At 36.8% G+C, this 14,474-nt stretch overlaps 1 protein-coding gene across 1 annotated transcript in view; it reads right to left on the reverse strand.

The window, feature by feature from the left end:
* Window positions 1–14,474, reverse strand: part of eif3ha (eukaryotic translation initiation factor 3, subunit H, a) — a 92,467-nt gene that overhangs the window by 14,917 nt on the left and 63,076 nt on the right. Inside the window, exons 4-5 of the mRNA XM_079894402.1 lie at window positions 10,509–10,608; window positions 5,239–5,388 (exon numbers count right to left, since the gene is read on the reverse strand). Coding sequence (XP_079750528.1) covers window positions 5,239–5,388; window positions 10,509–10,608 — 250 coding nt within the window. The remainder of the gene's footprint in view (window positions 1–5,238; window positions 5,389–10,508; window positions 10,609–14,474) is intronic.

Raw genomic sequence — 14,474 nt, forward strand, 5'->3', positions numbered from 1 at the left:
CAATATAATCCGCGAAATAGAACTTTTGTTACTCGCGAGCTGTTTGTGAGGCGGCTTTACTGTATGCACGCAGAGTAAACATCTCTCAGAGAGCGCGCGAGAGTCCTGAATAGTTTAAAATCGCAAATGTTTAAACTGATGAGACTTAAAAAGAAGTGAAAATGATAAACTTTAGTTACGATGCAAGTGACAAAAGACAATTCCGTCATGTCCTGACTGCTAAACACAAGAGTGTGGTATCGACGCTTGACTTGTGCAACCCATTTTGAAAGCGAGAGAGAGAGAAGACGCGGCACCGCTGAAAACTCACGCGGTTAGTAAAATCAATATTTGCGGGGGAATTTCCCGCATTATAAGTGGTAGACCTGCGGGAATTATTAAAATACTATTGAAGTAGCTCCTTTTTAGGTACTAAATCGTCATTGGAGGCTGACTTGCTGCTCTCGCGCTCAGACAGGTGTTGTTATTGTGCGTGCTAAGGAACGTAATGCGCCATACGTCATTGCGTCGCTATATCAGTGATATCGCGATATGTCACTTTTTTATCATGTAAAAATTTATACCGGTATTATCGTGGACGGTATGATATGGCACACCCCTACTACACATCAGCTTCATAAACTCATCAACTAACCATTCAGAAATGTCCTGTTGCTTCTACATGTTGTCACTTCTTCTTGAATCTCTCCATCTTTTTGACTTTGGTTTGAACATAAAAGGCTAAAAGTTTTTGAAATTTTCAGTGCATGTGTGTGTGAGGTAAAAGAACACAAGCTCTTGAAGCTCCGCCCCCTGTGCCGGGAGCAGCAGCTCATTTGCATTTAAAGGGACAGACACAAATACGGAGCGTTTTTGCTCACCCTCAAAAAGTGACAATTTTAACATGCTATATAAAAATATCTGTGGGGTATTTTGAGCTAAAACTACACACACACACTCTGGGGACATCAGAGACTTATTTTACATCCTACATTTACATTTACATTTATTCATTTAGCTGACGCTTTTATCCAAAGCGACTTACAATTGCTATACATGTCAGAGGTCGCACGCCTCTGGAGCAACTAGGGGTTAAGTGTCTTGCTCAGGGACACATTGGTGTCTCACAGTGGATTCGAACCCGGGTCTCTCACACCAAAGGCATGTGTCTTATCCACTGCGCCATCACCACACATCCTGTGAAAAAGGGCATTATAACACCCCTTTAAAAAGGTTCTAGTGAAGGAAAATCTAGTGCACGAGTCGAACGAAGAGCTTTTGCACCCTTTAGGCCCGAATTCATTGTAAATGCATGGGAGAAAAAAAAAAAAACAACAACCTTAAATAACTTTTGGAACGACATGATGGACAAGCAAATGAAGACAATTTTCAACAATTTAACATTCAATATTACATGCTTTCAAGCCTCTGTTTTTGGAGTGACACATCTGCTCTATAGACCTATTGGTATTTGCCAAGAAAGGAAAGGGCATCTCTGCACACCGGAAGACTGAAATTACATGAATACATTATCATTATCTGCGCGCTGATGGGAAGGCTGAATGATTTCACCGGCAGGGCCGATTAAACACACCAACTCCTGGGATGTTCTGAACTACAAATGAAAGACTTAGTCAAAATGGCAAAGATAGTGCCGACTCAAAGCATTAACTATAAAGACCAAAACACCTGCTCACGTCTCAAGTATTTAGTCTATCAATTAGTGTGATTGAGATGAGGGTCCTGAACAGCTGTGGCTGCTGGGAAGCATGAAGTCAGAAAAATTACATTTTTAGCTCATGTGTTCATTAAAGAAAAAGAACAAAAAGATGATATTTCTTGCTTTTTCGAAATAAAAGATATCAATGCACTCACAATGCAATGTAGATCAGAGCTGGGTGATATAGCTAAAAAAAAACCTTGATATTCTTCAACCCTTTGATCACGAAACTCTAAATATATCAGTGTTTATCTTTATGCACTGAAATGGTTTCTTAATCTTTTTTTTTTTTAAACAAACAGTCATTGCAGCCTCAATATGTCTAATCTAGAAACTAAACTGATGTAAAGGTCTAGTTTAAAAATAGTCAAGACATGCTTTCCATGCAATTTTTCACTAAATGAACAAGAATACTTTAACTACTGTTTAAAAGGTTACGATTTTTTTTAAATGTTACGTTAAGATTTTTAAAATGTAAAAAAAATAATTAAAGAGTGCACTTATTTGGAAATATTATTGCCATTTAAAATAGCGGTTCTCTATGTGAATATATAGTAAAGTGTAATTTATTCCTGTGATCAAAGCTGAATTTTCACAGGGTTCGTACAGATTCTGTAAAATGAAATTCCAGGACTTTCAAGGACTTTAAGCACTACTTTTTTGGATTTCAAGGACTTCAATCAGCACTTATCAAACAATATCTTTATTTAATTTAATTTTTTTTACTCAAATTACATATATATGATATCTAACGTTTCACGTCATAGAGATCAATCCATTGACCAGCGCTGTCAGGCATGGGAAATCACCTTAACCATTGAAAGGATATTGAAATATTGATTTTTTTCCTATGAATATATGATTGACCTGAAGAATGAAAGTTGTATTATATACTTATCATATACTTAATATCATGCTCATAGCCATGCAAAATAGCTCTATATCTCAAACAGGTTGCAGCGTTAATTTAGCGTGAAACGATTATTAACATTTTTTTAATTAGGGATGCCCTGATAACACTTTTTGCAGAACGAGTACGATACCGATACTTTCATTTTTGGTACTCGCCGATACTAAGTACCGATACCTGAATTGTCACTGAAACCAAAAGAATATAAATCATATTAGTTGGCTTAATTTGTTCATCAAATATATATTTCAGTTATTTTCATGCTTAATTAAGCCTGCTAAAATGCATTGTAAGAGCTTCTGTTACTGTCAGAATTTCAACTAGTAAGAAAAATTCTTGATATCAACAATTGATTTTGAATGGCAGTCTATGGTGACATTTCACTAGTGAAAATACAATTACAGATCAAAAATAATCAAGAATTATAGTTTTTACTAGTTGAAATTCTATTCTTAATATCTAGAATGAGCATTTTAACTAGAAAAAAATGTAAATTGTTGATATCAAGAATTAGCATTGTTACTAGTGGAAATGTAATTTCTGATATCAAAAATTGTCATTGTTACTAGTATAAATCTAATTCCTAATACCAATAACTATAATTTGAACTAGTGAAAATTGAATTGTTGATATCAAGATAACAAATATCTATTTGTTGATAACAAAATGCATTCATATCCTGGAAATCAATAAAAGTTAAAACGGCTTGCCATACAGCAGTGTGTTAATATATCGGTTGTTGGTATCGGAGCATTTTAACGAGTACGAGTACATGAGCTCGGTATCGGTGCTTCCGTATTTTTAATAATTCAAGCACTTTTCAAGTACCTCTTGAAAAATATGGCTGTTTTCAAGGGTTTTCCAGGACTTAAATTTCAAAAAGTCAAATTCAAGCACTTTAAGCACCCTGTACGAACCCTGTTTTCAGCATCATTACTCCAGTCTTCAGTGTCACATGATCCTTCAAAAATCACTCTAATATGATTATTTGATGCTCAAAAAACATTTCAAGGCCTATTCAATATATTCAACAACTTGGCAAAATGGATTTAACTCACATTCAGAAGTAAAATAAAGGAAAAAGAGCCAGAGTGGAAATGCTAAACTAGAAAGAAAAAGAAAATGCTATAGAGTATGGCCCTTTTATAGACACTAATCACTGCTCTAAATTCAACACGTTTAACATGCTGTCCTTGAAGCTCATATTAGTAAAGGGAAAAAGAAAATTCATTCCGAATGTAATGAGGCTCATTTCTGGGAACTGCTCTCCTGGAAACAGACTCAACTCAATCTGTAATAAAATTCAGTGGGATCTAACTGGATTAGCCAAATTAATTTAGAAGAGAGGACTATTTGCAGGAGAATAAAACGTCCAGCTCCGGATAGCAGCGTTACTGATGGACCCCCGGAAACTTAATTTTAGGGCAGTGGCTCTCATCTGGTATAGAAAATGATGTTAAACGCAAATAAAATGCATTTAATCATGCAAAATAAATAGGCTTATAAACTTTTACAATGCTTCCTTATCATTTTTGACGTCTGGTCAAACACCACAGTATAGTGGCACAGATTCCGATGGTAATATTGCTAATACTAAAACCATATTAAATCACACTTTATATTAGGTGTCTGTACTTGCATCAATGTGTTTGTGTTGATGTGGGATTTATGGGTAAGGTTCAGACAGGTTTGGAGGTATAAATAGGTTTTAAAGTCCCCCTGTGGTGAAAATCCAGCTTTTAATGTTGTTTATGTATCTATGAGTTGTTTTTAATGTGCTTTAAGACAAAGCATGTGTAAATTCATAAGTCGACAGCATTGCTGAGTATTTTCTCCTTAAAACTGCAGTGAACCAAAGACAGTCTCAAAAACACGCTTTGAAATCGCTGGTGTTTCTGACGTCACAAACTACCTTGTAACCAATCAGATCAACGTGTGATCATCAACCAGTGGATCTCTGAGCTGAGTGAGTGAGTGGAGGCGGGGCTCATTTGCATATTCATAGAACTGTGCATACTAAATGAGGCCAGGGTGTCGAGTTACATTCAAGCTATTTTAAGGCATGAAGAATTGTTTTTCATGGAAAAATCGTTTAAATATGTCATTTTGGTGATCAATGATGAGTTTTAAGGGAGATAATGATTGACTACAGGGGGACTTTAAGGGGTCAACATTGTAATTATATTACAGAACTACAATGTAAAAACATTAAGTGCATTGCATCAGATTAGTTTTAATGTTTGTAGACACAAAATAAAGTGGGACCCAATATTAGATATAAACCCAATTAAGAAGCACAGCTTTTGGGTTCTAGTGAGGGATGATGATAGACTAGGCGCTTGTGCTTATATTTGCAAACGCTGGAATAAAATCACTGCTTCGCATTCGCAGCATTTCTCTACTCCCAGAAGGCTGTTTCTGTAACTATTACAGGCCCTATTTCGAGTGTCAAGATTAAACTGTGAGCATGTCAGCATGTATTGCATTTCCTCGGTCAACCTGTGCGAAACAGAGCCGTGACAGAGAGGCTTAAAAGACACGAACTGACGAGATGAATCAGCAAACAACATATTTTCCCCCCAAAATGGCAATGTGACTGCTGGGTCGCAGAGGTCGGGGTGATTCTGACCTGCTGGACAGATTGAGCAGCTCGTGCTTGTCAGCCACCGTACTCTTCTCCTGCAGATGCCACATGAGCACGTTTATGAGATGAGAGTTCTTGATGACGATGGGGACTTCCTCGAACATGTGCTCGAAGCCAACGCACGCCTTCTTCAGCCTGGGGAAACACAGATGTTCAGAGTTACAAACCAAACATTAGGAAAATACACACCACCATTCAATATATACACAGTATATATTTTAAGAAATTAAGACTTTTATTGTGCAAAGATTGTGGGAAAACATGCATCAGTGAAACATTAAAGTTCCCCTATGATGCTATTTTAAAGGTTTTGCATTTTGTTTGCGACTCCTAAAGTAGATTTACATGTATTTAAGATATAAAAAAAAAAAACACTTTAGTTCTCAAAATATACATCACAGCATCTGAAACGGTTAGTTTGAAGATTCAGTCTCTCTAAACTCCGCCTCTCCGAGAGCTGCTCTGCTCTGATTGGTCAGACGGCACAGTCTGTTGTGACAGCTCTATTACACACTGCATGAAAGGGAATATCTGAAAAAGCATATTAAAATAATAATGTAAAAGTTTTAGGTCAGGCTTACAATGTGGAGGAGACTAAACGGCTGTGAGAAAGAATTCAGTATGCAAATCTTACAATGACCTTCTCACCATTTTGAATACTTGTCTTTCTATTAATTTAAGACAAAAAAAAAAAAAAAAAAAGTTTACATCTTCGACAACATTAACATCTCATGTGATCCAGTGTCCAGAAATAAATACAGGTGTAAACCGGGTTAAAAATGTTGCATTCAAAGAACGTAACGTAAATACAAAAGCACAGTTGAAATACTTTTAATTTCTTTTTACATGTTAATGCATCCAAACAACACCTAAAGACGGCGTACTCAAGTGTCAATCATCTACTTAACTTAAAGAAAATAATGATTCAACACGTGGAAATGCCCAGATTGTGGAATATCTCCAAAAAAGAAAAGAGATTTGTGTTCCAAACATCATGTTTGCAGTGAGATTAAAATGCATTAGGGCTGTCAAATAAAAATTCAAATTTCAAATATTCGTAGAAATAATAATAATAATAAAAAAAAAAAAAAAAGCAATCGAACGCAAAAACAGTGCATTCGAATTTTTGGTGTGTCAAGAGGCGCGCGAGACATGACGTAACTGACGCGGTTTGTGTGTTTGTTAGCTTATCCAGTATACAGTATGCTGAGTGTGTGTGTCATCAGCCGGAACACTGTCAACAGAAGTGCTCAGCACTCGCTCAGATCAAGAGCGCCTGGTGTCTTTGATTAACAATATGTAGATGTAGTGAGTAGAAGTGTTTCTGAATGCCAGTTTGCTGTTGTGTGTTCATGTAGTTCATTACGCGTGTTTTCTCAGTTACTGATGCACGAACAAGTTTTATGCACGATTGTAACCTAATTTTCCTTGCATGCACATTAAGAAAATTATATTTTATTTAAGAACAATTATTTTAAAAGTCAATGCACTTTAAATAGTGAATATTTCATTTCAATAAAAGATGCAATGCTTTAATTTATATTTGCTTATTGTGCTCGCTTGCGCCCTCTTTTGGGCATAGGAGACAAAATAGTAAATCTTTCCTCTAACATTAAGTATTGCCTTTAGAATTCGAATATAATTTGAATCTTGCTAATATTTAAGAAAGAAATTTTTATTTAGCTTTTCAGCCATTTTGACAGCCCTAAAACGCAGGAATATATTGAGAAGCATGCGTGTCTGATTTCATGCACTGATGTAAGTATGCATGAACTCAATCAATGCAGTTCAATGAAACTAGGCTATTAGGTGCAAACGGCCATCGGTCATTCAGACGCAGTTGAAGGGTCACTGGACCCTCCGGCCCGAACGCTATCCATCATCTCAATGAGTCGGTGTGTTCTGCCAATCGAGCTGAATTGCAGAAACTCATGGAGGAGCAGGAGAATGTTTGAGGAATATCAATATAGCACTGGCTCGCACAGATTTCAGATTGATATTCCGTATGAATCTGACAAGCGATCTTGTATGCATCATTCACGATGACCCCCCCCCCCACCCACCACCACCCTGCTTTCTTCACTACACAAATAAAGGCTTATTTTCATAAATCAATAGCAGTGCTCTTCTTAACTAGCTGAATATTCAAGAAGCACCGTCGCATGACGAGTGTCGACCCGGCAGATGACAAGGTCAACACGAACATGTCTGATGTCAACATGAAACACTGTGCTTTACCCATTAAATCTGTAATATGACATGGTTCTGAGTGAAACCAGACGTTCTAGGAGACACCAGCTGAAAGTAGTACTGTACACGTTCTTTAATTTTAACTCAGGGAATGTGAATGTAAAAGGTCTGCAAAGTGTAATATATATATATATATATATATATATATATATATATATATATATATATATATATATATATATATATATATATACACACACACATATATATATATATATACACACACATATATATATATATATATATATATATATATACACATATACACACACACATATATACACATATACATATATATATATATATACACACATATACATATACACATATATATATATATATACACACACATATACATATATATAAACAAGCGCATGAATATAAAACCTATAAAATAATATTGAATAACTAATTACATTATGTATTTATAATAAATAAATAAATAAATAAATAAATATATAATCTTATTGTATATAAAAACATACTAATTGTAGATCATTTAATATATATTCATTTATTTATACATTTTAACTAATGATAATTAGTAACAACATTTAACAATAATAATAATAAAAATAATATTTCAAATATGTTTTTCATATGTATATGAAATATGTATTTCAATTTTTCTCTCTGGTGGATTTCAGAGTTTATATATTGACTCGTTGAAATACTTAAAGCACTGCAAAAATTACATTTCATCATATCAATATATCGCCCAACTCTAGCTTTTTAACGTTTAATAGATTAATTGAGCACAATAAGATCTGTAACATTAAACGGTTGAGTTTCCTGCATCTGCGATCCCTGTTTGCCCACAGCGAACCCTTCAGAGTTCGAGTCCCCGAGCGAAAGATAGTGTTATCCTGATTGCTCAGACGTCACTGCTTTGCTGATACATTCCCCCATTAGCCTTATGTCTAGCAGCAATTTAAAACCAATTACCATCTGCCGAGAAGCCAGTGAGGTTGTAAACTTTGTGCATTTGTTTGTAGGCAGACAGTGCTGACGAAGACGCCCCATCGTGACAAATAAAAGCCACGGCTCTTTCTGAGCCCAAACACACTTCTGTTTGTGCGCTGAAGACGGTTCTCATTTGCAACAGATTAATAGTAACAGGAAAGGGAAGTGACATGGGAAATGTAATGTAGTGCTTTAAAGGGATAGTTCACCCAAAAATTAAAATGAGTCCATGATTTACTCACCCTGAAGACATCCTAGGTGTATATTAGGGCTGTCAACGAATATTCTAAATTCGAATATATATTCGAATAGTTTTAAAAAACAGGAATTTGAACGTGAAAATTAATATTCGAATGTGAATTTCGAATATGGAAAAACACGCCCGCGGAAGCAGAGGCGCAGCTGTCTGCTTTGCGAGTGGGCACGCGCGCTGCAGGGACAGGTCACACGAGTCTAGCACAGCGTCACTGTCTTTTTAGTGCACTGTCAACTTTCAGCAATGGAATAAATTGCAGTCAGTTTTTCCTTTTTTTAATACAAGCACCAATAACGTGGCACCGGGCGGCAGTGGCTCAGTGGTTCATGTAGGTTGTCTACAAACCGGGAGGTTGGTGGTTCAATCCCCGGTTCCACCTGACCAAGTGTCGAGGTGTCCATGAGCAAGACACCTAACCCCAGCTGCTCCCGACGAGCTGGATGGCGCCTTGCATGGCTGACACCATCGTCGGTGTATGAATGAGTGAATGGGTGAATGTGAGGCTATGTAAAGCGCTTTGGTGGCCATAGGTCTGTGAAAGCGCTATATAAATGCAGTCCATTTACCATTTTACCATAATGTAAGTAGCCTTTTTCTTTTTTAATAGCACTTTATTTATGAACCTCAGGGTAAAATTTCTTTGTTGTCACATTTCTCGGAATTGTGTGCCTCATTTTATTTAACGTTAAACAGAAAAGTTCAATGTTTACCACAGCACAGCTCGCTCGTAGCGTTCAATGTCGGTTCTATGCTGTAAAACTTCAATTAATGTTAATACATTTGTTTCAATCACTGAATAAAGCCTGCTATATTTGGGACAAGAGTCGCGACCTTAAATTGCTTGCACAAAACTCTTGATCAGCACTCAACATGTGCTTATTGTTGTTGTTAATTTAAACCATTATGCGCAGAGAGAGCGTGAGCGCGAGGGCGAGAGAGAGAGAGAGAGAGAGAGAGAGAGAGCGAGAGAGAGAGAGCGAGCGAGCGAGCGAGAGAGAGAGCCTGCGAGTGAGCGAGAGTGAGGTCTGCGGTCTTGGCCTTTAGTTTATTTACTTGGTTTTGTGTTGGTAATACATTGTCAAATATGTTTAAACTTAAATTTAGGCTACTACTTATACAAGTAGTTATGTCTCTTTGTATTAATTTGTCCTGTTATTGACGTAATGCGCGTCATTGACAAAATGCGCAACCAGATGTTCGAATAGTTCAAATATCCGTGTGTTTTTTAGAGGGAATATTCAAACGTCATTTTTGAGCAATTTTGACAGCCCTAGTGTATATGACATTTAATGCAATCTGTGTTATATTAGAAATGGCGTGGTTCTTCCAAGCTTTATAATGGGAGTGAATGGCTGTATGTCTTTGGAAGTCCATCCAAGTGCGTGTCATAAAAACATCCATGTTTAAAACTTTAGCCATGTGGAGCACTTTTATCACCAATGGATGCGCTTTAATGGACTTCCAAAAAATTGCCTACACTTTATTTTAAGGTGTCATTGTTACAGTGTAATTATATATTTAAGTACTGAGTAATTACAATTCACTACATGTACTTACTATAGGGTTAGGGTAGGATTAGGTTTTGGTTGAGGGTTAATTGCATGTAATTATGCATATTTTACTGTTATTACTATGGTAAGTACATGTAACAAGGACACTGTAAAATTAAGTGTTACCAAAAAATATATCCATTAACTCCCATTATAGAGCTTGGAAGAGCCAGGACATTTTGTTATATAACTCCGATTGCATTCGTTTAAGTTGGCAAGAACAGAAAGTGTCTTACCCCTCCGGACTGAAGTCCTTCTCCTTGCAGATCTCCATTAGTTTGGGGGTCAACCTGTAGGCCTTCAGACACAGAGAGCCCTGCGCAGTCTTTATGGGATCTATGAAGCAAAAAACAAGCTAGATTCACATAAGCTGTTTCTCAACATGCATTCTTGCCTGTAATTGTGTTCTTGTGAAGCTTCATCAGTCTTTACCCAAGTACTGTTCCAGATCAACGCTCACATCTAGTCAAGTACAGTTAAAAATCCCCAGATATGTTCTTGATCCGCCTCTTATCGAGGATGCATCAGGGGGTGACTTGAGCTTAAGACAACCAGGTATCCCAGAATGCATCTCGCACCAACCAGCAAGCGTCAATGGCGGAGGAGAACACCCACGTAATTTTAAAAATACTACTGCTATTGTGTCACCACATACACACACACACATATATACACGCACACATTCACATATATACATACACACACACCTCGTTGTATTAGAGCACCAACTTTGTACATTTTACTGAAATTGTGTCTCTAGCTTCTTATACTTTATACTTAAATAATAGCTATAATTGTTAATTAAAACTTTTTTTTCCCTTGTATGAATTTTATTATAAAGCATGGTGCATTGGAATGTTGTAATATGCAGATACGTGTACGTGGAATATGATTGTTTTTATTGTATTTTATTTAGGGATGCACCGATCCACATTTTTTCACTTCCGATCCGATCCCGATACCTGAATTTGGATATCGGCCGATACCGATACTATTCCGATACCAGAGCTGTGTTTGCTTTAATATTATTATTATCATTATTGTTTATTTTATATGATGCTGAAATAAACTTCTCTCAACAAGCAAGTAATGATATGTTATGTAAGTTACGTAGGCTATGTATGCATGCATGCATATGTCCCCCAAAAGGCAACTTGAGGTAAGTATAAGGTCAGAAAAGGAAGTCAGAAAAACAGGAAATCCTGTTAACAGGAAAAATCCCATTATGAAAACAAATATGCAACTGGGGTTTCAGATTGATTGTCATGTCAATATTTATTACATTCCCAAAATGTCAAATAACGTTACTTGCGTCTTGAAATATAAGAAAAGTGCAAGTGTAACGTTAAACATCTTACACACACACTATCTGAAGGGTGATCCTCGCTCCGATGCAGTAAATGCTCGATCAACATCAGCATCGTGCAAACAAACAAGCGGATTTTGCTTCAGACGCGCGTCAATTTCGCTTCAAACTTTTGCTTTTTACGCACGTCAATTTTTCTCTGGACGCGCGAATGGATTCAAAATAGACGCGGTAGACTCGAATTTGACGCGCTATTCGCATTTGGTGTGAACGCACAGTAACGTGATGCTTTTTTAAATGTTTGATTGAGTTCGTTGTGTTGTACGACGCGAGGGAGCTTCAAAAGACTCTGAATTACAGCTTTGCAAACATTACATTTTGCTGTCTTGCTCTGCGGTGTTTCCAGTGTGAAGTATATCCACACAGCAGACGTTGTTGGCTAGCCGCAAACTGCGGAATGGATTTCCTGAGCGGGGGCGTGTCTCATAACTCTGTGTCTCATTGAGCCGCGCCTCCGTTCAGGAAATCCATTCCACAGTTTGCAGCCAGCTAGCAGACTAGCCGGCGGGAATCACTTTTGGAGTCATTTCAGCAGACGTTAAAGCGAGCACAGACATGACTCATGGATATCGGATATCTCCGCAGGTTGGATCGGGAAAATCCGATACGTGAATTACGCTGGTATCGGTCCCGATACCGATACTGGATCGGATCGGCCCCATCCCTAATTTTATTTATTTATTTTTTAGTTTTTTTGTTTGTGATGTGATGCCACTTAAACTTAGAGACATACATATGTCTGTATGTATGTATGAGATATATATATACTGTATATATGAAGAGTTCAGACGCAAAAGCCTCTAAGTGCCATCTGAAATTTTCTTCTAAAATGATCATTTTTATCAAGCTTTATATTTAATTTCAGTAATTTTACTTAAATGGCAATGCAAATTACCTATGAATTGTCATTTAAGTGAAATTACTGAACTTCAAGCTTCAAGATTCAAGCTTGATAAAAATGATCATTCTAGAAGAAAATTTCAGATGGCACTTAGAGGCTTTTGCATCTGAACTCTTCATATATATATATATATATACAGTGAAGATAATCAGGTTATCCTCAATATGTGTATATAGTCTAAGTCGGAATCACCAATGACGCAAGCCAAACTCTGCATAGTTGGTATTGAGAAATGCCAATAGAGTTTGACATTAGCATGTTTAAGTCAGCTATAATGGTGAAATATACTCTATAAGCAGAAAAAACGTGCATGCACAAATACTGGGTAAAATAGTCTGAATCATTTTTTTTGGTATTAAATGAAAAACACATTTCTTTTGCTTTGTCTGTCCTCTTGAATGGATTTTTCCCAATACATTCTGGTTTGCCTAAAAAGAGGTCAAGGTGATGCTTTGAATCAAATATTTGGATACATTGTTGTCAAATCAGTTAAAGACACTTACTCATGTCTGTCCACAATGGACTGAACAGAAGAAATGAACCGGAAAAAGAGTTCCACCTCAAAGAAGGCGGAGCCTCAGAGCCACACCCACTTATTACATCACCACCATGGACCAATGGGAGTTCAAAAGTGTTAACCAACCAGAGTGAACATTTTTTTGTAAATTTCGAACACCAAACGAACATTGTGTCCTGAACTTGTTCGAGATGTCACACCAGTACGTTCTTAACAGTATGTCCTGCATGTAATGGAAGACATGATTAAAATCAATGTTGAATGAACACGGTGTCTGATCTACAATGGATCTGAACTCATATACAGCATCAGTACCTCAATGTTATGAGAGATGGTTTCTTTCAGCCACATTAAATCACAAATATAATGGTTCAAAAGGACAAAGGAAGGAATTGAATATTCTCTCTGGCAATGCAGACTAAAGCCTTCGTGAATGGCAGATTTTAGGGCTGGGCGATGCAACTATAAATCAATTACTTTTCATCATATCTTTAATGATATTTGACGCACACCGCCATTCAAAAGTTTAGAATCGTGTTTTAAATAGGCTTTTGCTAAATTCTGCTCACCAAGGAAGCATTGAATTGATCAAAAACAACACTAATGCTGAGAACTATAATTACTGCTTGAAACGATGGCTTTCAAGAAACCTCATCCTTACAAAATAACTGTGCTAATTCGGTACTACAGAAACATTTCTTATTACCTTAGTACTGTTTGGAATTGCTCTGCTACTTAATGAAGCGTGGAAATGGTAATACAATGTCTTTTTCAGTTGTTGAAATATTGAGTACACTTTTCCTCAAGCCCAATTTTGGTTTTACAAAGAAACTGCATTTCCTAGAAACTCTCCAGTAGAGAGAGAGAGAGAGAGAGAGAGAGAGAGAGAGAGAGAGAGAGAGAGAGAGAGAGAGAGAGAGAGAGAGAACGAGAGAGAGACTAAATCACTTCATTTACAAAACATTTTTAGTGAAAGCAGAAAAAAAGCAGCTAGAATGAGCGCAATGGATTTAAAAACAGTCCCAAGATGTGAAATAGCATCTTAGAAACGTAACAGCCTTCTCGAAAAAATAGAGGTTTGTACCTTTCTTTCCTTTCCATTACAATCAAACTTCACTCATGCATGAATTTGAAGACAGCCATCAGGGTCAACATCACAAATACATTTATATCCAAGTCATTAACCAACTTGTAAACTCTATATTGATAAAAGATTTTATTAACACTGCAACACTTTAACACTGCAAACGCATCAGCTGATCCACCATCATTCAGAGAGAGAGAGAGAGAGAGAGAGAGAGAGAGAGAGAGAGAGAGAGAGAGAGAGAGAGAGAGAGAGAGAGAGAGAGAGAGAGAGAGAGAGAGAGAGAGAGATCAGAGTTTGTAGTTTGAGATGCATTTTGGGATTAAATATCAGG

The sequence above is a fragment of the Squalius cephalus genome (assembly GCF_949319135.1).
Source record: "Squalius cephalus genome assembly, chromosome: 15".
NCBI lineage: Eukaryota > Metazoa > Chordata > Actinopteri > Cypriniformes > Leuciscidae > Squalius > Squalius cephalus.